Source organism: Euprymna scolopes, chromosome 3 (genome assembly GCF_053919585.1).
Source record: "Euprymna scolopes isolate OS-2025 chromosome 3, ASM5391958v1, whole genome shotgun sequence".
NCBI classification, from domain to species: domain Eukaryota; kingdom Metazoa; phylum Mollusca; class Cephalopoda; order Sepiida; family Sepiolidae; genus Euprymna; species Euprymna scolopes.
The window spans coordinates 121,449,226-121,474,225 of NC_136484.1; the positions used below are offsets into that span (position 1 = coordinate 121,449,226).

Here is a 25,000-nt window from a genome sequence, read left to right on the forward strand (position 1 = left end):
TTATACTGCTATTGAAAATAGATCAAATGTTGAAGCGGAGGTGAAAGCATAATTATCAATCAGTACAAATCAGATCAAATATTTTGTGAAATAAAAAAAAGCGTGAACAATATTAAAAAAGTAACGTACTCTTACGTATATCTACTAATCTCGACATGGAAACAATTTTCCCCTGAGTTTAGAATTACATAAACTTTCATACAAGATGAACGACACTTTTCCTCTATTTTTTTTTCTAGTTTCGACTTTTGTCGCAAAATATTTCCCTGGAGAATTTAAGGCTTCCACTCAATTTCGTTTTCGCTTTCCCTGACTACTATCAGCATGTAATGAAGCATTCCTACAATTATTTGGATGGATAGGAGTATCTTTCATCGTTTAATATCATGTACGCACATCCACACTTATACGTATAATTGCGAGATGTGCATTGTTGTTTTGCTATACCCGACATATGTCTTATATGCGTGAGTATGTATTTTAATATCTGCAGTATATGCGTGTATTTACATTTTCTCTCGCTCTTATATATTTATGACCGAATTTTTTAGATGTATACGTGTATTATAAGTATACACTTAAATGTGTGTAATGTATCCAATATACATTTAAATGTGTGTAATATAGATTTAATTTAATTGTATGTGCGTGTTGGTCCCTCGTGATGTACCCGGTATGTGCGTGTTGGTCCCTCGTGATGTACCCGGTATGTGCGTGTTGGTCCCTCGTGATGTACCCGGTATGTGCGTGTTGGTCCTTCGTGATGTACCCGGTATGTGCGTGTTTGGCCCTCGTGATGTACCCGGTATGTGCGTGTTTGGCCCTCGTGATGTACCCGGTATGTGCGTGTTTGGCCCTCGTGATGTACCCGGTATGTGCGTGTTTGGCCCTCGTGATGTACCCGGTATGTGCGTGTTGGTCCCTCGTGATGTACCCGGTATGTGCATGTTGGTCCCTCGTGATGTACCCGGTATGTGCGTGTTTGGCCCTCGTGATGTACCCGGTATGTGCGTGTTGGTCCTTCGTGATGTACCCGGTATGTGCGTGTTGGTCCCTCGTGATGTACCCGGTATGTGCGTGTTGGTCCCTCGTGATGTACCCGGTATGTGCGTGTTGGTCCCTCGTGATGTACCCGGTATGTGCATGTTGGTCCCTAGTGATGTACCCGGTATGTGCGTGTTTGGTCCTCGTGATGTACCCGGTATGTGCGTGTTTGGTCCTCGTGATGTACCCGGTATGTGCGTGTTTGGTCCTCGTGATGTACCCGGTATGTGCGTGTTTGGTCCTCGTGATGTACCCGGTATGTGCGTGTTGGTCCTCGTGATGTACCCGGTATGTGCGTGTTGGTCCTCGTGATGTACCCGGTATGTGCGTGTTGGTCCTCGTGATGTACCCGGTATGTGCGTGTTGGTCCTCGTGATGTACCCGGTATGTGCGTGTTGGTCCTCGTGATGTACCCGGTATGTGCGTGTTGGTCCTCGTGATGTACCCGGTATGTGCGTGTTGGTCCCTTGTGATGTACCCGGTATGTGCGTGTTGGTCCTTCGTGATGTACCCGGTATGTGCGTGTTGGTCCCTCGTGATGTACCCGGTATGTGCGTGTTGGTCCCTCGTGATGTACCCGGTATGTGCGTGTTGGTCCCTCGTGATGTACCCGGTATGTGCGTGTTTGGCCCTCGTGATGTACCCGGTATGTGCGTGTTTGGCCCTCGTGATGTACCCGGTATGTGCGTGTTTGGCCCTCGTGATGTACCCGGTATGTGCGTGTTTGGCCCTCGTGATGTACCCGGTATGTGCGTGTTTGGCCCTCGTGATGTACCCGGTATGTGCGTGTTTGGCCCTCGTGATGTACCCGGTATGTGCGTGTTTGGCCCTCGTGATGTACCCGGTATGTGCGTGTTTGGCCCTCGTGATGTACCCGGTATGTGCGTGTTTGGCCCTCGTGATGTACCCGGTATGTGCGTGTTTGGCCCTCGTGATGTACCCGGTATGTGCGTTTTGGGCCCTCATGATGTACCCGGTATGTGCGTGTTGGGCCCTCGTGATGTACCCGGTATGTGCATGTTGAGCCCTCGTGATATACCCGGTATGTACGTGTTGGGCCCTCGTGACATGATATACTCAATATATATTATTTTTCGTAGTAGAAACGCAATAGAAAAATGTTTCTTTTGAAATAGTGTGTATATATATATATATATATATATATAAGCAAAAGTACCCGTCGTTGACTGGGTTCAAAAATAGCCTACAGAAAATGGACTCTGATTTATGAAAGTATGAATGTTTTTTTGTTTTTACAGTTATCACCACTTATCAAGGCCCACTCAGGGATAAGGGTTATTGCAAGTACATTACGTTAGTGTGGAGATTTGATGAAGTGTTTAAGGTGGTGGTTCATTAGGAATTTGTTAACGTTGGACTTGAAGACATCCTAGTTGTAGTCCGGTGGAAAGCAGACAGACGGAACGGTTCCACGGGCGTGCAGTTCTAAGAAAGAAGCTTTGTTCATGGAATCCGCATTTTGATTTAGGCACAGATACAGAGTGGGGGAAATTTTTCACAGTGGATTGAGCTAGACGGGTGTTTTTCGTGAAAGATTGGCGAGGGGGGACCAGAGATTGGAGTTCAGACGAGCACCTGCCATGGAAATAACGATAAATAGGTTATGAAAAGGTAGGGTTGTAAATAGATAGCTTTGAATTTCCGGGTATCAAAACCAAAGCAAAATATGATGAAAGTAAAAATAAAATAGATAAACCTCATAATTTATTATACCATACCTCTTCACACTGAAACACATATCACAATATTCTGTGGATCTATATTTAAAAACCTTGTTAAACTTTGTGACATATTTCCATTCTATGGAGGTCAGGCTCGAACGAACACTCCATAATTTTATTATACCATATTTCTTCTAACTTAAACATAATTATCAAAGTATACTTACACAGATAGATATGGAGTCTTTATTAAAGTTTGTTCCTATTTTCATTCTATGGAGGCCAGGCACGAACGCAGATCCCACAATTTTATACCATCCCTATATAAGTTAAAACATACTTATCAAAGTATTCTTATGTACATCTATATCAAAAACACTTGTAAACGTTTTTTTTTTTATTTTTAAATTTATTTCCATACTTTGTGGACCAGGCGCGAACGCAGACCTCACAATTTTCTGCAGGATCAAACATACCCATTCCTGTGTCTCGATACATCTATCATTATATGTAATCAGTTTTTTAAAGTAGTCAATAATATAGAAGCATATGCCTGACCAGACACAGACACACACACATTCAACTTTATATTATAGATATATAATCTCATTTATGGAAATAAAATTTTGTGTCTTATACGGATGTATCAGTTTTTATTACTGCCGTATTTCTTCGATGTTTGTTTGATCATATATTTGGTAACTCGGCAGTGATCTATAAATCACATTTATTTCCGATAGAAGAAAAAATGACAGTCCTATAATTTTCAAGACTCGACAAAAGTTCACGTTATAATACTTTTTGTCTAGATATGGGAAACGTAAGTTTCGATTTTTTTTTTGTTTGTTTTTTTTACTAGAATAAATATTTTTTAATGCATATTCTCATGGGAGCGCCTAGTAATCAACCTGGCATACGTGTACACAAGAAATAGAACAATGAGATTTACCACTTAAATATGATACGAACATATCGCAATACAGGTGAAGGAATTTTATAAACAAGTAATATCACTATATTACTTGCTTTGTAAAATTCTAGCATCCCTTAAAAATAAGAGAAACCAGTTAAGAATGGTTATATTTTTTTCGCTTGTTCCGATACAATTATTGCAAAATATTAAGAGTCGATTACTATATTTGAGTCTTCTCGGGTTCGTCTGTGCTTCTCTCTAAAATGTTAAGTTTAGTATAACCTACTTCAGTAATATCTATTTTGAATCGCTTATCCCACATTACGAAGAGCTGGAATCATACGGTTAAATTTGCCGTGATTAATGATGATCAGGATAATTTATTTTGTACTAGCTGAACGGATCCGTCACAGCCCGGTAGTTTCTTTACTTGTAATTATAATTTTTAATTTTCCGTTTTTTCCCCAATATCATATTCATTGTTTCAAAGAGAAATAACACTGAATCAACGAAGACAGACAGCGTCTTAATTAATGGACGTCGTAAATGGAAAATAATTTCGATTTATCAAGAGTTTTCTTGGAGGTATTCAGTCTGTAGTAAAATTGCGCCATAAATAATTAACATTTAATGCCACTAAAACCAAACTTATTTTCTTTAACCACCTACAACAATGTTATCATCAAACGATTGCCATGACAAATATCTACATGAGAGCACATCTTTTGAACTCACATTCCTAATATTCATAAACAAGATGAATCCGAACAAATACAGAAGGCATTGCCAAGGATGCCGCATTAAGGCGTGCTTGATCTACCGTGCTAGAAGATTACTCACACCAAAGAGCATTTTATCTTTACAAAGCCACAATTCGCATTGAGTAATACTGGTGCATCTATCACAATCCTCTCAAACAGTCAAGAAAATTTAAAATATTATAGGTTCCCCACTGTCGAAAAAGCTTTTACCTCTATTCCATCGTCGCAATGTTGCATCTCTGCACCTTCTCTAAAAGTACTTAAGTGGAATATGGTATGATGAACTCGTAGCACCTCTTTCTCCTCGATGTACATAGACTAGCCGAATAAGCAGCAAAATCCCGCCTATCCACCGTTGAGGTCCCTCAATGCCGATAAGCTTTTTAGTCCAGAGGTTTCTTCTCTCGGATTGCTAGACTTTCGAATTTCCTCTCTATCCCCTGTTTTACCGCAGAAGTTTAAATTTAATGTAAATAGACAGATTGCTGCTGAACTCGGCACATCCACCTGTTGGACACGATGAAAAATAGTAACTCCTTACTTTCTAGTAGCAATGTGTCTTGTTTGAGACGAAAGAGTATAAAAAATGAATTACATTTTGTGATTAACAGCATGCCACAAGGTTCCACCAAAATCAAATATTGATTTCATATGAAAAGAGCAACATCTAAGAAAAAAAATCGAGAAAAGGACTACCTTTACTTTATCTATTAGAATATTAGTGTCAAACCATGCCAGTTGCATCTTGATTTGCCATTACATATTTAACCGCATATTACTGTTTCTATATTATTCTAATTCGACACTTTCACCAAATAAATTGGTTACTGTCTGTTTACTTTTTGCAGCTTTTTCTAGGATGCCAAGTTTTTTTTTTCTGCCCAAATTCCATGCTTGTTAAAAGGTTAATCGACGCCTTAGGAACAAAATATAAACTTATCTTCTCGTTCATTCTTATGACAGGAGCCTTTATATGTTGATTACTGTCAAATCTACTATCCAGATTTGATTAAGATTAGATTTTCATATTGAATCGAAGTTTAAGAACATTAGAATGGCTTCTGTCTGTTACTAATCTTAATGAGACTTTTAAAATCCGACATCATGAATGACATCGTCTTTATGAAAATGCGAGTAAATATTGTAATCGTTGCTTTTTACAGCGAGGAAACTTTTGGGGGTAACATTTAGCGTCTTAAGTATACGTCATAATCTCGTTTACACAACGTTTCTTTTGGATCAACAAAGGTAAGAAAGGTTGAGCCTAGTTAGTGCCTGATAGGTAACCATTTGGGAATGCTAAGCGATGTATGTAAGATGTTGACAGCTCTCTAAAAGACTGCAAAAATCTACCGTAGTCATCTCTCCTGACCGGCATATACAAGCGACTGGGGACCGCTTGTGAATTTAATATTCCATTGACACTTCCCCCTTCGGAAAGGCCGGTTTAATTCACTTAGGGTGAGTGTCACTTGCATATTTTTAACAGGGCATGCAACATTTGAAAACCTTATTTAATCTTAACTTTAAAGGTATTCTAAAAATTCATCGAGGGAATCTCTAAATTTCACCCTCAGCTATTGTGACGTAAAACGAAAACACGTTCCAAATTTGGACATTTTTGCATTTGTCATTTTGAACACTTTTTGTTTGCATTTTTGAAGAACTCCCTTTCAGAATAGAGGTAGATAAATCAAAGCTAGGAACGTTTCAAAAGATTTGTCCGAAAATGGATGTGAATATATTCAATATGGTTGATATTTTTTTAACTTTAGATCGGAAAAATACCTATCGACATTTTGCAGTCTCAAAGATTGTTATCTCTTTCCTGGCATATCTGCAGAAAAAGTAAAAGAAATAATGAATTTAAGACATTTTAAATTAAAAAAAAAAACTCGTACAATCAGGAAAGTCAGACATTTCAATACTGGCTGTTCAAAACTATAAATTGAAAGCCATACATTTTCATATGACAACTTTAATTTCAGAATGTTCTTTATTTTCATTCAATAAATGTTAAGATAATGTTTTATTTTGTATTATTGTATTAATAGACTTGTTTTGTTATCTAAAAGTTACGCGAAACTTTGGACATTTTTTTTATTTTAAAAATATCTCTTTTTAGAACAGGGAGACACAATCAAAGAGAAAATACCAGACTTACAAAAATTCACAAATGTGTTAATGCAATCAGCGTTTCCATTTTTATAAATACTTAAAACTTACATAAGTCAATTATAATGAACGTTCCAACAGTGAAGTCAAACGCGTTAGATGATTGGGCTATAAGGCAAGCGGAAAGGGAGGCTAATTCTAACTTGTCTTGATGACGGTGTCTCCATAACTTTCAGATGATTATTAGTTTCATAACGTTCGTTTATGGTATCATTCCATACCTATTTTGTTGTGGAAAATTTACTCCAGTACATATTACTTAGGATATATTAAGGGTGTATAAACATTGGATTAAGTCCAATGATGAAGCCCATTTGGGGGTTATAAAGGAACTGACCCAGAATGGTAATACCTTTTAGGTAATCTGGTGTTATCAGTTGAGGCAGTCAGCAGATACTTCATGATCAAAAATGCACCATCGATGTTTTTTTCTTTTCCTTTTGTAGAACTGCATCAGATTCCGCAAAGTCAAAAATAAAAACGATTTTTTTTTATACAACAATCAGACCAAATACTATAAATAAATATTTGAAAATATAAAGAACTCCAGCCATATAATCGTTTTACAAAAATAGTGGGTGCGGTATGAAATAAATTAAAAAAGGTGTATGTGCAGTTTAACAAACCAACCGAAAATCGGATGAGAATAATACATAAACTTCGTGTCTACTCTATCTTTGTTACTCCAGAAATTCATACGATCTTTTTTTTTTTTCCAGATGACGAAAACGAATGTTTAGAAACAAAGAACTTGACCGCCAGTACAGATGTTTGGCAACTGATTCAGAGTCCAGGTTATTACGGCCAATACAAAAAGTAAGTTCAACACCAATTTTTATTTTTACACTAGCGGAGGGGAGGGAGTTTGCTTGTCAGCTCGTAAAATACGCTTAAAAAAATTCATTTTTCAGATGTCGAATTTATTATTACAGAGCCAATTCACTATTGAATATTGAAGCTAATATTTAATAGTGACCTCAAGTTTTAAAATAAATGACTTGCGAGCCATCGGTTAGAACCTAAACCAAAGCATTTAGCGCTCCAGATCTAGTTATCTTCCCAATGTAGCTATTGAGGTATATGTAAGAAAGATTTAATATTAAACGATATACAGAAATTAATTCAATTTTGGCATGCGCAGAAAAAGTAAAAACTTATCGACACGTTGAAATAAGCAGTTTGAATTTTAACTTGCAGTTATGTTTGTACTCGTTATTCATCCGTCTAAACATCGATTTTACCCGGTATAAACGATCTTTAGTGTATGATTACTATTTCCTGTTAATGTTAGTGTTGTGACTAGAGGTTTGAGGGTTTACCTGATAAATATTTACTGACACACGCAGTTTTTTTTTTATTTTTATGGATTAATAAATACAGGTTTCTTCAGAAGGCGGTGACTTACGCACTCCGCTATCTAGACTTTTAGACGATCAAGGAATAGTAGGCTATTACTTAAGTGATTGTCTATATTTTGTTTCTGAAGTTTTGCGGTAAAGATATGTAATTAAGATGGATTATTGAGATGATTGGGTATTAGTTTCACAATGGTCGTTTCGAACGATAGATCTCCAGTCTTACTTCAGGTCTATCTTGTCGAACTTTGTAAATTTTACGCAATTTCGTACGGAAACCTTTGCTTTATCCACGTTTTGTCAGCCATGGTAGAAGTCTTAATATGCAATTATCTTATTATCGCCCCCCCCCACTGAAGATTAAGCCTTCAGCGTTCAGAAGGGAGTCGCTTGGAACTGAATTTTTACTTAGTACTTTATTCGTTACCCTACGGGTCTGCAAAAGATCGGAGGTTACAACGGCTGAAATGTTGTGAGAATTACAATCAATATGGAGGAAGTCTGACTTATCCAAATAATACAGAAGTAGTTTTTAGCAGATAAACTCTGAGCAATGCGTAGTTATACTTCAATAGAAAACGTTATCTTAGCAACCAACTGTTGTATTGATATTCTTAAAGTGTTCGACAATTAATCGCCTTTTTCCAGATCCTACGTATTTTTTGCATGGAGTAAGGATAAACAAGTCCGTTTGTAGATTGGTCACACAATCAGCATGAGTCGTTAAACACGTAGATACAGTAGACGTATCTCCTAAGATACGTTCAATTATCACACGAAGCTTTGTGTATAGATCAGTGTTTCTCAACCTTTGATGACCGTGGCCCCTTTACTGAGTATCTGCCCCCTGCACTTCAACAAAGAAATACGGGTTTTGTATGTAGTTTTAGTTACCTTAAAATTATAAATCTAAGTGAAAAGTTTGCTAAAAATTACACTTGCTGCTGAGCTCGTGTGGCGAGACCTCTGATTTCCAGCACCGTCTTGGAATAAATTAAAGAGATTTCCGTGTAAAACGTCTTGCCGGATACGAAAGCCAAGCCGGAAAAAAATAATTTCGTATTTAAAGGTTCCGCTGTATATCAATGACTTTTTTTCGTAATTGGAGTATCTTATTCATAAATTTAAAGTTCGTGCATTTTTTTCCAGCATCTTATGGCTCCTCAATTGAAAAGCCGGGACCCTAGGTTGAAGAACACTGGATAGTTCGTCAAATCGCAAATAACTTTGATCTATCGATTTCGTTCTATTTGTTACACTTAAGTTTAAAAGTGTACTTTCGTCGGTAAACCGACAATGATAAAACGTATTTTAAGGATAACATTTTTCATGGGATTTTTGCTAGGGTAGAACTTTAATATTTACGTTTATATCTATTTTATCAAATCACTTTATATTGTGACGCACATATATTTTAATGAATTTAGGTTAAAATGAATAAAATTTGGTAATATTTTTAAAAATAACACATCTCTCTCATATATATATATATATATATATATATATATATATATAGCGTACAAATGCGTTGAAAATAAATAAATAAAAAAAAGATTGCAAATATGAAACAAGATCTACTGCAATGAAGCTATTGTACACCTTTAAAACATGTAACCTAGTTCTTATATAAATAATTAGTGCGTGTATATATATATATATATATATATATATATATATATACACGCACTAATTATTTATATAAGAACTAGGTTACATATTTCAAAGATGTACGTTGGCTTCATATATATATATATATATATATATATATATACACACACACACACACTATTTATTTATTTTTGCACGAGCAGTAATGTTACTATACATTCACGAGCAAATTTCGATCAGCTAGTTACCAATAATTAGAGACCTCTTTACCGGTACAGCTTATACGAAAGCATATATATATATATATATATATATATATATATATATTTATATTTCTAGAACACTGGGATATGGCATTAAAATTAGTAACAAAATACAGTACATTTCCCTACGCAATAACTCTGTCAATTTTTAGTTTACTGACTCAAAATACATATACCGGGTACTGAGATTTCGGAAAATCTATGTGATCGGTTTTCGACCAGAAATTTGGCTGTTAAGGGGTCAAAGTTCAACCATTTGGCTGTTGAGAACTCTACCAAACTCCTCCGACAATGTTGGGTCTAAACACTTGACATTTTAAATAAAGGTTCCGTGGACATGGATCTAACTTACTCACTTGATTTGAGCCCAAAACAATAAATGTTAAGGGGTCAAAGTTTAAAAAATCGACCTTTTTTTTTGTTCTTGCTCAGCTTACACCTCCAAACACTCGGGCAACGCCGGGCACCCATGCTAGTGGTCAATAAATTAAAAATAAATTGTTGCATATATATATATATATATATATATATATATATATATATATATGAAAGGGTATGTCTGTGTGTGTACATTTCCATACGAAATAACTGTGTCAATTTTAAGTCTACACTAGAAATTAGATATGCATAGTACTGAGATTTGGAAAAATCGATGTGATCGGTTTTCGGCCAGAAACTTGGCTGCTAAGGGGTCAGAGTTCAACGACTGAACCTTTGAGGACTCTACCAAACTCCTCCGACAATTTGTGGTCTAAACACTTGAAATTTTAGATATTGATTCCTTTGACATGGATCTAACTTAACTTGATTTGAGCCTAAAACAAATGTTAAGGGGTCATAATAGGGATCAAAGTTTTAAAAAAATTGACCGTTTTTTGTTTTGTGTGTTTTTTTTTTGCTTTTTTTTGTTTTTTTGCTCAGCATACACCTCCAAGCAACGCCGTGCACACACACACACACACACATATATATATATATATATATATATATATATATATATATATAATCATTAAATCAAGTAGATGCGTTTTTCTATTAATTCTATTGCCGACCCTTCCCAACTTCCAAATAAGTCTTCACTTCATTTCAGCAGGAACTGGCCGATGTAATTATACACACACACACTATATATATATATATATATATATATATATATATATATATATATATATATAAATATATAAATTTTATTGTAACAAGGAAGGGTATGTAATTCTTTGAATAGAAGTGTTCTGTAAGAAAGAAACATTATCCATGAATAATACAAACAGGTGGTACCCTTCTGCATATTGTGCCCGTGGAAAAAAAACATTGGCCTTCCTGAAAGATCATGTGCATTATGTAAAACTTCTCATCGGCTTAAATCGACATGATAGACATCGTGACAAAATTCGATTTAGTAATGCGAAATTGTAAATGTCATGCTAAAGTATAGCCAAATGCGTCTTACACGACACTGCAATAACTTGCACGTGCGTCATCAGGTTTTACTTTACCTTACAAACAAGTGTCTCCAACATTAGAAAACAAAATAAATTTGTTTTTGGTTTTTTTATATATTCGCATCTTGGTAGTTATCATTTACTTACTTCCCACCGAACGCAGAGTTAGACAAATGGTTCTTTTATTATTGGGAAAATCCAGCTTTTTGACATGGAAAAAGCCTACGATACTGTGTGGAAGTACGGTGTTACAAGGGATCTGAAGGCGCTTGGACTAAAAGGCAGAATGCCAATTTTTATTGAAAATTTTTTTAAAAATAGACGGTTCAGAATAAAGGTTGGCACAGCTCTCTCGGACTTGAAAGAACAAGAGAATGGAGTACCTCAAGGGAGTATACTGTCAGTGACCCTGTTCAGTATCCGAATTAACAACATTGTAAAAAACCTTAACCCTGGGGTAGATTGCTCCCTATATGCGGATGACTTCCTAATATGCTGTAGATCTAGATATATATCTATAATAGAAAGGAAGCTTCAATTGTGCTTACACAAAGTAATGAGATGGACGGAAGAGAATGGATTTAGATTCTCCAAAAGAAAAACGAAATGCATGCCTTTCTGCAAAGTAAAGAACATGCATAATGATCCTGTCCTAACCATGGAAGGAATGCCCATACCCGTTACTGACCAGTACAAATTCTTAGGGATTTTATTTGACAAAAAGTTAACATTCATCCCACACATAAACTATCTGAAAAAAAAATGTAACAAAGCTGTAAATCTTTTGAGAGTGGTAGCACATACCGATTGGAGTGCAGACAGGGAAACACTCCTTAAACTTTACAGAGCACTAGTCCGCTCAAAGCTAGACTACGGTTGTTTCATATATGGATCAACCCGAACATCATATATAAAAAGCCTAGACCCTATTCACCATACTGGCCTAAGATCGGCCCTAGGAGCATACAGAACTTCCCCCGTGAACAGTCTATACACGGAAGCACACGAACCCCCACTAGATCTAAGGCGAGAAAAGTTAGCCCTTCAATACTTACTGAAACTGAAGTCTTGCCCAAACAACCCTGCATACCAATGTACCTTCTATCCTAAATATGAAGAACTCTTTAACATGAGAAGAAAAACTATCAAAACGTTTGGGCTCCGAATGAAGGAAAGCATTGAAGAATCGAAAATTCCAATCTCCAGCATTCACAACTTCATACTGCCTAAAACACCCCCATGGACCATGAAACAAGTTGAAATAAAACTCAACCTAAACAAAAAGTCCAAATCTACCACAAACCCTATTGAATACCACGACGAATTTCAACATTTAAAATTACAATATTCAGACTACACCTTTATCAACACAGACGGGTCTAAAAGCAACAATCACACTGGATGTGCAGCAACGTACCATAAAACCACAATGAAGAGAAATCTTCAAAATGAAGCATCTATATTCACTGCAGAGACTATAGCTATCGATCTAGCACTCAACATAATTTCAGAGGAAACCACCAAAAACTTCATCATTCTCACAGATTCTCTCAGTCCTATTATCTATACAAAATCAAAAACAAGAAAATCCACTAACAACAAAATTAATAGAAAAAATCAATATCCTTTCAACTACTAAAAACATTATTCTTGTCTGGATCCCCAGCCATGTGGGGATCAAAGGCAATGACAGGGCAGATACAGCTGCAAAAAGATCTTCTCACCTTCCAACTGACAATTTTAAGATTCCACATACTGATTTTAGACCCCAGATAAAAGCATACATACAGGAAAAATGGCAACTGCGGTGGAGTCAGCAAGAGGGCAACAAATTATAGTCAATCAAACCTGAACTTAAGGAATGATGTCCGGACATCAAGAGATCACGCCGAGAAGATGTGATACTGACTTTGCTGCGCATAGGGCACACCAACTTTACTCATTCTTATATACTAAATGGAGAATCGGCGCCAGAGTGCATCCCATGCCAGGAGACACTCACAGTAAAACATATCCTAGTTGGGTGTGATGACCTTGCCCCAACTAGAAAATTATATTATACAGAAAGCAATATGGAAGACCTTTTTTGAAAAGGTAAACTCAGCAAATATTCTAGCATACCTAAGGAAAGTAAATTTATATAAGAAAATTTAAGGAAATTTAAAGTCACCCAAATATACACACCCATGTATAAATACAACATTTAATTTCTTAGTTCAATTTTATAAAAAAAGGGAGGAAAGGCTGAAAAAGTCATTCCCCCCCTCCCAATAAAAAAAGTTAAAAAAAAAAAAAAAAAGGACTCCGGCATTAAATGACCACATAGGTTGATATGCCGTAAAACCAATCAATCAATCAACCAGGTCCACTCTGATCCGGAGTTGTAGTACCTGTTAAGGTCCCAACTATGGGTTAAATAGGAAATGATTTGAAACAACAAATATATTTTATTAAAAACTTTTCTTCAAAATCTTTGGATTCGGCATTAAATAACCCGAAAAGGGTTGATATGCCGTAAAACAAAAGCAAGCAACCAACCAACCAACCAACCAACCAACACTTATATATTACTTATATAAATACTTATATAAACAATTATCAAATTTTTTTCTTCTTTCAATGGATATTAAGATACATCTAGTCAATCTAAGCGTTTAGTAACGATAGTTATACTACTTAATTGTGATCTGAACACGCACCTAAAATTATCAGCTTTGTCGCAAATAGTTATTTTACCTTTACCTTTTCTTTATTCTCATAAAACCCGATTAAGATCGAAAGTAAAAACAAATACTATTTTCGATTTGTTATTCTTAGACAGCAATAAGCACTAAAGATTGTCTACATGTTCCATGTTTAATAGTAAAACTTAATGACGTTTTCCTTTTTTTCTTCTTTTTTTTTTCTTCAAATAAGAATATTTCAATTTTCCCACCACTATCAATCACTAGAAAAACCTTCGTCATTATTTCCAGCGTAAAAACTTTAGCTTTTTCCGAGTTTGTTTTTCCCCAGTTCCATTTTAATGATTTCCCCTGCTGAAATCGATTTTCGGGTTATAATCATTGGTTCCTTCAGAAATTGGAACAAGCCTGGCTTTTCGCCAGTTATTCGGAAAGTACTCTCCTTATGAGGCATACACCTATTTGGGAATTAATTTTGACTTTCCACACAAAATGCGAAATGAAAGAGTTCGTACTGGAATTGGAAATAGCGCAATGTGCCGAAATGAAATAACAGTTGCTGAGGAATCTCATTTATTAAATGTCTTTGTACATCCGAGATTTACCACTTACCTGTTGGCCAATTTTGAGACGTTGAATGTTCTCACAATTTAGTCGCTTGTTTCTCTGTCTTAGTCTGACATTTCTTTTTTGTACACTACAATGTATTCTTCCGCCGTTGTTTCCATTTATCTTAAATACTCTTTTTCTTTTTATGTGTCCTGTTTTTTTTTTTGTTTTGTTTTTTTTTTCTTAGTTTTTATCATTTCTCTCTTAAATGCCCTGTCCACTATCTCGCTTTTATCCTTTGTTTTTGTTTTGTTTTTATATTCGATCTCTTTATTTCCTCTCTTTTCTTTTTATTCCCAATTTTCGACTTGTTTTATTCTTATATTGTTCTTAGCTTGTATACTTTACCATTTATATTCTCTCATGGTCTCTTTTGTCCATTCTTTTGAGCCCCCCCTTTCAATTTCGTCCCTCCCTCCAAGTCTGTTATCGTTCTATTTTTCGTGCTCCGGTTCCTTTATCCCTCATTCCATTTTCTTCGCCTTTTCTCCTTCCCAGCCTGTGTTGTCTCCTTCCTAGCCTGTGTTTTGTACACCATATTCTAGCTTTCATGAAAAATACCTGTCCTGATAACTATAGATCATCTGTTATAGGAAGGACAGTTATCTGTATGTAAAAGTGTTTGTATATTCAATAAATAGTAAAAAATCTAGTAAACGACACACGACGTTTATAAATTAGTCAGCGTTTTTCACCTAATGAATATTACTTAAAACTAAGAAAACCTCATTCATTCTCAGGTCAACTGGACTGGATTTAATACCATAGAAAATCTATTAGATAAAGCAGATTTTATATATGGGCGTGTATATCCAGCTAGTGAGGAATTGGCTGGTCGGGGATATGTAAAGAGGCTGAGGAGAGGTAGTAGGTAACAGAGATATATAGAAAGATAGCAGTTTAAAGAGAAATCGGTACATTTTTTTTTATCCCGAGCAACGTTGGGTATGTTTGTTAGTTACAAATGCATTACACTTCGCACCAGATTTCTCAAGTTTAGGATGCGCAATATCCATCGGTATCTATTTTATTTATTTTTTTGTATACATCGACTCCATTTGATAATTTTGTAACTCCACTCAAACAGTGGATTATACTGAAGTTAGTTGGTTCCTGAAATTATGCTATGTTTATGTCCAGCTTTTCAGAACATTTAATTCGTGGGCAGGACCGTATTTATATTCAATATTACGACACCAGCTTCTTTCCCACATTTCCCAGGCAACGATTCATCTTCCTATCGATCACACTACCGCATCGTCTATAAAAGTTACTGTGGCCAACTCGACGGGTGGCACAATTGGTATTAAACGTTGACCATGCTGTGAAATTTCATTATTCGGATCAGTGTCGTGTGTGGACTCCGGTTTAGAACCTGTACTTTTTTTTTCTGTTGGTGAATAAAATGTCAAAATAAAGATTGCACCGGACAACGCGCGTTAACGAATGCCAAAGCCGTGGTTTTCTTGAGCAGTTGCCAGTCTATTTAAAACTTTAGTAAACTTCAGCCATAACTTGCTTCTCGGTATCTTAACACAAACACGCTAGAAAAGTTTTGAAGTTTCCAATAATAGAAGGATGAATAAATATATCTTTTTTAATTACTAAAAACAGTTATATGAAATATGCTAAGTCACATAATGTAGTAACATAAGCTTATGTTATTTAATTATATCCCTTTTTGCGCGCATAAAAATGAAATATCTGATCAGGAATCTGATGTCGCTAAGGTAATGAATTTCGACTTTAATCATTTTAAAATGAATTGTTCTCAAATTGAATTATATCGTTCCATCAACTAAGATAATATTTTAATTACATTTCTAAAAATATTTGTTTTTATTCGAAGAATATTTTGTTGGCAATTGCTATTGTTTTTAAAAAGTATTATAATTTAGAAAATAAAGAAAAATAGGCATTTTAATATTTAAATAAAATTGAGCTGGCAATTACTTATGATATAATGCATTACTTTTAAAAGAATAGCATCAGCTGTAAATTTTACTGAGTGATCTAGAAAGGATCTTGGAATGTTCGAATGGTTCTGCTCATAGGACAGAATTATTCATATTTCCAACCTGCTCTTTTTTTTGTCAAGGATATTTTCTAAGATATTTATTTGACTAGATTAGCTATATTGATAAATTAGAGCACTTATTTTCTCTCTCTCTCTCTTTCTCTCATATATATATATATATATATATATATATATATATATATATATATATATATATATATATATTACCGTTTTCTCTGCTTATTTACACATGTTGGGTTACCGAATCGTATCAACGATCCGATAATTTCATAGGGACTTTACAACTTTTTTTTTCTGTAAAGTCTGATGAAATTATCGGGTCGTTGACACGATTTGGTAATCGAAACATGTATAACTAAGGAAAAACATATTTATTTGCTCTGGACGTACTCGTGAATTTTCAAGGGAGCTATGAAACAGATTTCGTTAGGGCAAGTAGAGTACTTCTCTCATAGCTTTGGAAAAAAAAAACTATGTAATTTCAATGTATTCATTCCATTCGGCATTTTCTTCCATAATTATGTAACGTTTCAGCACAGGAATAGGGCGAAGAAACTCAAACTCGGTGGTTTTAGTCGTGCTTCGGGTACATCCTTAATTTTATTTGGTTTAGTTCAGAAGCGCTCTACACAGAAGCGATAAGTTTAAGATTTTATAGTTTTGCACTTAATAAGTGATATACAGTAATCCAAATGTACTCAACACTCTAAATAAGGCAAGTGTGTTGGATGCGGTGGTTCTTAACTGTATTGCTCGGATACTATATTAGTAGCAATATACTAGTAAGTAGTATAAGTTAATCTAAAGTGCTCCACACCAAAGATGGGGCTTGTATGTTTACTCAGCGTTGCTGGGTAGTCGTTTATATATTAGAGTAATCCTACATAGAGCGAAGAGAAATGTGCCGTATCGATAATAGCAGTGAGCAACGTTGTGGTAGAGGTGATGGGTGCGGAAGGTTAGAGTTCAAGTGAGAAAGACTGGAAAGAAATTTGCGAAAGAAAGGGTTGAATGAGAAGATTGATGGAGGCGGTTGAGGCAAGTAAAATCACTTCCGATTTACACGTAGAAAAGATCTTAACCTTTTTATCGACGAATTTCAAAATTCGTTTTAGCAATTTCGATTATGACAGTTTTTTTCTTTTACTAATGGTTTAATCTTTCTCCGAGCACCATGCTAAACGACGCCCAACAATCTCCAAAAAGTGGAAATCTTCCACGATATAACTTTTGTTGTCCCTTCCATCTCCAGTGTTAGTTTGATGCTCTGTAATCTCTAATGATGCACCGAAAATTCCCCCTTCTCCAAATGCCATTAGTTCCACCGACTTATCAGAAATATCGAGTCGCATGGGAGTTTTATTATTTTCCCGTTCGTATCTTACTTTATGCCCTGAAGGATTCGATTAAAATTCTACTGTCAAGATAAAGTTACCTTGTCACACTGAGAATTAGCGAACTGACTTTTTACTTTTGAAATACCGCGAAGCCAATTAGACAACGCACTTAATATCTGTTTTTATCGACCTTCCTCGTCGTTTTCGAAATATAAGTGACCTCAACATCAGCAATGATCATGGATCAAGATATGAGCAGTGGTCCACATCTCTATTTTTTTCAAATTTTATTTTAAATGAATCGAAAATTAAAGGCCATCTAAAAAGAAATTAAATCTGTAAAAACAAAAAGATGAAACCGTGAATGAATTGTATAATGGATACCTTCGCTGACTATGTAGTAACTATGCCAAGGTTAAATGCTCCTAGATGTATAATAATGATCACGATAGTAATTGCGTAAGAATTAAATAACGTAAAACACGTAGACGGTTCCTAATGTTATCGAACCACGTATCTTCTCACTCGATAACGATCGTTGACCACGACGTTGTGTGTCGCGGATTTCATTTATCTTCTATTCTAACCGTGTCGTCTTTTACGCATTGGCAGCTGCCGAGGGGTGCACTGGCTCACAAGTATAAAAATAAAATAAAACAATTAAAAAGTAAACACGGACTACGACAGTTTCTGTGAATATTATGTGTGTGAGACACCATCGACTCTCTACATTATAAGCTCCAGATATTAGGCTATGTCCATCAGTCGGTCGATTATTTCATATCAGCTCCGAACCACAGACTGTAACTCTCTCTCTCTCTCTCTCACACACATTTCTAGGGGGACCTCTGAGCCGCTGACTGTTCCGAACTGGACACTTTGACTCATAACTGTTGTTTACTCCAGTGGTCTGTCGAAAAACTCATAACCACTCCCCAAAGTGCCCGCAAACCAACTCTAAATATATTTACATCAATTGTCCTATCTTTCTACTACTATCAATGTCCCACCTTGACCAACATTCCCGTGTCAGCTTTCTTTTGTGCGACTTTGTGAACAATTTTGTATGCTATATCTTTCAACCATCCTCATTTCGATGATTTTCTTTTTACGATAAACGTATTTCATCTGGTCTCTTGACAAGTTTTCTCTTTATCCCTAACTACTCAACACTGAGGGTATGCCGATTGCATCACACTATTATATTTAATTTAAAAAGGTGTTGCCCTCTTTTACATTGCTAAAGTTTAACTTCTAATTACGAATGCTGTGTTATGCGAGTTTTGTTGGTTATTTTTTATTAATTTTTTTCGACATAGAAATTTTTAACATTTCAGATATTACCTATTTCTTTCCACGGTAAGTTTTCGGATTGGCAATGTTGTGTTGAATAGCACAAATACCTCATTATCTTTGTTAAAAGCAGTATGGATAGAATATAGTTACAATTCCTGACATTATCTAAAAATGTTTTCTATAAAAGTCTTAGCAAGTTGATGTACTTTGTACAATAATTGTAACCAAGTATGTTATTGAGATGGTTTGCGTTTTAGCGTTCCAGAGTTGTGTAAAATAGGCGTTGAAGACGTAATGCAAGGAAGCAAGTCGATAGCTAGAAAAAAATGATGTATAAATACGAACAGAAAAGGTCGTAACGCTTGAAGGACACTTGATCATATTAGTAGGTTTCTTGCAGCTAACAAAAAACCGGTTTACAAAAACGTTATTATATTGCCAATAACATGAAATAAAAAATGAAAATTGGCTAATTAGAAGCAAAGTTTAATTGTTGTGTAAATGTAACTGTTGTATGCCTATTTTCTAATCCGACAAAATAGCATATGATAACGTTAAAATAGACACATTTCTGATTGACATAATGTACATTTACGCGGACTGTAAAGTCGGTTATGCCATGATCAAACCCTATTGGATCTTTCATAGTCATTTATACAGGTATATCGTTGATAACAGTATTAACTCATGCTCCCACTAGCTAAATAGTGACTTGCATTCAACTAATTTGATAAAATTAATCGTAAATAATAGGCATGGTGTTATTAAATAAATTTAAACATTTGCTAAAACTCAGATACCAAACTTTTAAAATAATTAGTCCAGATTGCGCACGGACATTAGCATTGTCGTAAGTTTTCTAAGCCTTATTCTTCCGTGATGGTTCATGCTAATTGGAAGCAACTGTTCAGTTTGTTGCACCATAACTAGAATATTCCCGTAAGGGACACCAGTTTCTTTCTATTGTATTTTTTAACATATTCTCTAGATGTATTGCCTTTGCCACGGCTAAGGAACTCATTTATCCCATGTGTATTAACCCTTTAGAATATCAGAAAGGTTACCAGGTGCCCAAGGGTGTATAAGAATAGTGCAAGACAAAGGCGTTCACTTGCGTGCCTGAATATATAGATACATTATTATTAGACAGGGATCTTAAACATTTATAGGTATTCTTGCAGTAATTGACCCGGATCCTCGGTATATTTCATCAATCATGGATCTTGCTCGACTGGCAATCACCGGATTAAACTGAGCGAAGTAACAGACGCAGACAACCCGGAAAAGAATGGAAATACAATAAAAATAAATAACCAAAACCTACCGTAAAATTACTTATATCATTTTTCAAGAAAAGTTGCATTTTGTATTGTTTATTAATGTTTTCTTTTGTTTCTGCAATCTATTTTATTTACCAAATATTAAAAAAAAAAATTTAACCGTAAATTAAGTGAGAGTACAGTTTTCTTTCCAAGAAGACTTAAAATTTCCTGTTTTTATTTACAATAAAAGTTGCATCAAACGTTTTTTTTTTTTTTTTGTCGACAGAAGTTCTGTATTAAAATAGATGTTTTTTATGAAAACCGTGAAAATTATTGAAAGTACAGAAATCTTTTTGCCAAGAAAGCTTACAATTTTTTTTTGGTCTGTTTATTGGTGGTGGAAAAAAATTCCACATCCTGTCGACGCAGTTCGTTGTTGCTTTTGTCGCGAGGTCTACAAAATGCAGGCGGATTCAATCTATGAGACCATAGATAAGAGTTGTCATCGGCATTATTTTCGCGAGACAAAGCCAATATATTTCTCAATCGTCTAATTAAAGGCGATGAAGAACAAGTTATGATAATCAGTTACGATCAGTTAAGTGTTTGAACCAAATTGGAACTCTGAAATAAGAACCTTAGAAACAACATAAACTGATGATGACTATGTAATGATATACTGTGTTTTATTTACTAGCCCTTAAATGTCTACCGATCGCTACTCGCCGATAAGTATTTTCAACAAATCGCTGAGATATGGTAGATATACTCGGCAGTGGTTAAAAAAAATAAAGATCTAATCCTGTTAGATGATTAACGACTAAACGATGTACATATAGTTTTGGAAAACATTAAATAATGAAGGTTTGTACATAATCTTGCCTAACTCCCCATATTGATCGGACAGTTCACCCATTGATTACAGCATCGTTCAGCTCCTTATTTATAACGCGAAGAAATAATTCACAAGCTATATGCAATCAAAAATACATTGCAACATGGTGGTATTACCGTACACACGCGTTTTATGAAATAAGTTTATTTGTTGTTATTCGTGCGGAAAAGCTATGTTGATTTATATATTTTGTATTAATAATATCAAGTTAAATTAAGGATGACGGATTCCAAAGTTTCTGAGGGAGTTGATCTGACTTTTGATACCTATTAGAAATTAGAATGAGATTTTGTGATCTGCAAATAATGACAGCCTGAATCGGACAACTTTAAAATAAGGAGTTGAGATCTGTCGCTTGGAATTCTGAGGTTTTAAGCCGGGCACTTTGGAGTTCTGCTGAGGGGGTCTGAACCGGCGCTTATGCTCTGGAGGTCGCCGTCTATCGCCCTGAGAATTCTCAGTAAAACACTTTAAACTTTCGGTAGTCGCAGTAAAACCTCATTTCATCAATTCAGCCATGTTCATACATATTTGAACTCAAAAGTAAAATAAACGGCGTTATCTTGAAACTAACATAAACGAATGTTTATTCTGCATATAGAATTGAACAAACTGCGCTGTTTAGTCTTGTAGTTTAATGAAGAATGGACCGAAGACAATCGCCACGCGAAATACTGCCATTTTAACATTCCAGTTGAATTAAATCTGACATTTACTGAATCGGCCTTACGTATTTCTAGTTATGGCAGCTATTCAATTTGCATTGTAAACAAACAAATCAATCGAAATGGGCGTCTTTTATGCGACGTTTTGCTCCAACAAAATACATTAATTATTCTCGATAGCCATTGACTGTTTCAGACAATCATCTTCGTCAATTTCATATTTAAGACAACGTCGGATTGATGAAAGAAAGGACCCGTTATTTTCCCAATCATTGCAGCAAGTAATTGCCCGTTGCATTGGACGGGGGACAAATAAAAGCCACGTTCTATTTGAGGAGGAATCAAAATATGGATTTGCTGCTTATTTTTCCTTTGGAGACATTGTCGTCCCAAAACGTTCCTTTCTCTAATCATGGAAAATGTTTTTTTTTTTTTTTTTTTTTTTTTTTTTACAAAGGCATCACCACATTATCAAGGCCCAGAGGCCACTCAAGGATAAGGGTTAAAGAGTGTACAGTAGAAGTTGGTCAATATAGTAATCATTAGTAATGAAAATTTGGTAAATTTAATAACTTATATGGAACGGCTCATCAAGAACTTATTTACTTTAGACTTGAACAAAACCATATTGTAGTCAGCCGGAAAGCAGGAAAACGGAAGACAATTCCACAGGCGTGCAGTTCTAAGAAAGAAGCTTTGTTCATGGAATCTACGTTTAGGTTTAGGCACAGATAAAGAGTGGGGGAAATTATTAATAGTGTTTACAGCTAGACGAGTGTTTCTTGTGAAAGTTTGGCGAGGGGGGACCATAGATTGAAGCTCAGTTGAACACTTTCCATGAAAATAACGATACATCAGAGACAAACTCGCAACATCTCTTCTGTGAGATAGAGGTTGCAAGGAGGAGAAAAGGACATCTCCTACGAGGCTACGAAGTCTATTTTGAACTCTATCAAGGCAGGACAAGTTCTTTCTAGCAGCTCCTGCCCAGATGTGGCAACAGTATTCCATCCTTGGACGTACCTGGCTCTTATATAGATAGAGAATAGCATCAGCAGTGAGATATCTACTGGATCGATAGAAAGATCCCACCATTTTTCCAGCGGCCTTGGCAACAGATTTGATATACGTGTTCCATTTAAGATCAGGAGTAATGGTCAAGCCCAGAAGCTTGTCAAAACTTGAGGCCTCCTGAAGACGAGAGCCATTCATTTCAATTGATGACAAAGGGGCGCCGTCATTTCTGTGTAAAAGCTTATGTGCCCACTTTCACAAGCTCATGAAATGTAACACGAATTATAACTATTGCGTATGTTTATGTAAAAATCTACAAACTCGAATATAAACTAAACACACTCCTCATAGATATGCATACAAGTATAAAACTCTGGACTGTGCACCCTCGCTTGAATATTGTCTACGACGATCGGGCGATTCTATTTTTTTAAAAAGGTATGAGAGGCTAAGGAATGAGAGTTGTTTTGGTTTCAATACTCGCTGATTGCATCCAATCATATATATATATATATATATATATATATATATATATATATATATATGTATATATATATATATGTATATATGTATATATACTAATTAAATACATACAGACACTGGTGTCTCACTCTTTCGGGAATCTTCACACACACACACACACACATATATATATATATATATATATATATATATATATATATATATATATACACACACATTAGTAACGACCTTGGATCACAGTCACCTTCCTAGGGAAACAAATAACCTCATATTACTATAAAACAGTACGCAAATTCTCAAACCAATAAAAGAAAACACACGCACACACACCCTACCCTAAAGGAAAAAAAAGAAAAAAAAACACAAGTAGAAAGAGAGAGAGTGAGAGAGAGAGAGAGAAACACAACACGAGAGTGGCCACAGCCGAGGTCGGCGGCCTGCCACAGCCCAATAAAAGAGTAATAAAAATTGAACATCCCTATGAATAGTAGACACTTACACGTTTTCACTCCTTGGAAACATATCAAATGAACTACGAAAATGCTATTTTTACATCTCCAACATATTTGAAAATAATTTCTGACGCGGACGCTTCACAGATCGTCTGAAACGCGTAAAAACGATTTCAATGATTTAAAAACATTATTTAAATGATCTAAACATTATTTCAATGATCTAAACATAATTCTCAATGAAGAACCAAGACACGGAATAATAAAATAATAAAAAATACACATTGTTGGTGACTACATATATATATATATTAGTTTGGATCTTACTACTATATATAAGGTTCAATATAATAATCGGTAGATTGTCTCTATAATAATATGTACGTAACCTGCACAAATTAAAATATGTTTAAGAGTATTTTATGACCCGGTAAGGCCGGGCGGCTAGCTAAAATATATTCCTTGCTGTGTCTACTGGTCATGTTCGGCGTTCCTCTATGTAATCACCCTGTTTATTATTTATTTTTGTTTCGGTTTTCTAATTTAACTTTAAATGTTTTTGTATCTTCCGTTAAGTAAAATGTCATAATAGGTTTAATGGAGTTAATTGTTATTTCCTTTTCTTTGCACAACTATGTTTATAGTATTTTACACATATTTTTTACATTATGTATTTGTCTAATATCAAATATTTGCAAGCAAAATTGCAATGGCATCACCTTAAAGAATTAAACACGCACACATATATGAAAACAGATATGCTAAGAAATTTTTTTTACCGCACTAGTAACATTCGTTAAGTTGATATTTGATTCGTCTAGTTATTTAGTTAACTTATGATACATTCGCATTAAACAGTTCAATAAATTATAACATTTCATAGACGTGTTTTTAGATTTTTAAGTTCATAGAGACTTCTAAATATTATTCTCTTATATTTCCTCATTCAAATTGCGAACCAATGTTCCTACATTTTTACGCAAAATCCCCGATATTAGCTTTAGAATTAAGACCTAATAGAC

The 25,000-nt window shown here is 35.2% G+C and overlaps 1 protein-coding gene across 2 annotated transcripts in view; it reads left to right on the forward strand.

Annotated features, from left to right (window-relative positions):
• LOC145258239 (cubilin-like) overlaps positions 1-25,000 on the forward strand; it is a 1,360,229-nt gene that overhangs the window by 752,411 nt on the left and 582,818 nt on the right. For both annotated transcript variants that reach the window (XM_080116206.1, XM_080116216.1), the window contains exon 3: positions 7,295-7,391. In XM_080116206.1, coding sequence (XP_079972332.1) covers positions 7,295-7,391 — 97 coding nt within the window. The remainder of the gene's footprint in view (positions 1-7,294; positions 7,392-25,000) is intronic.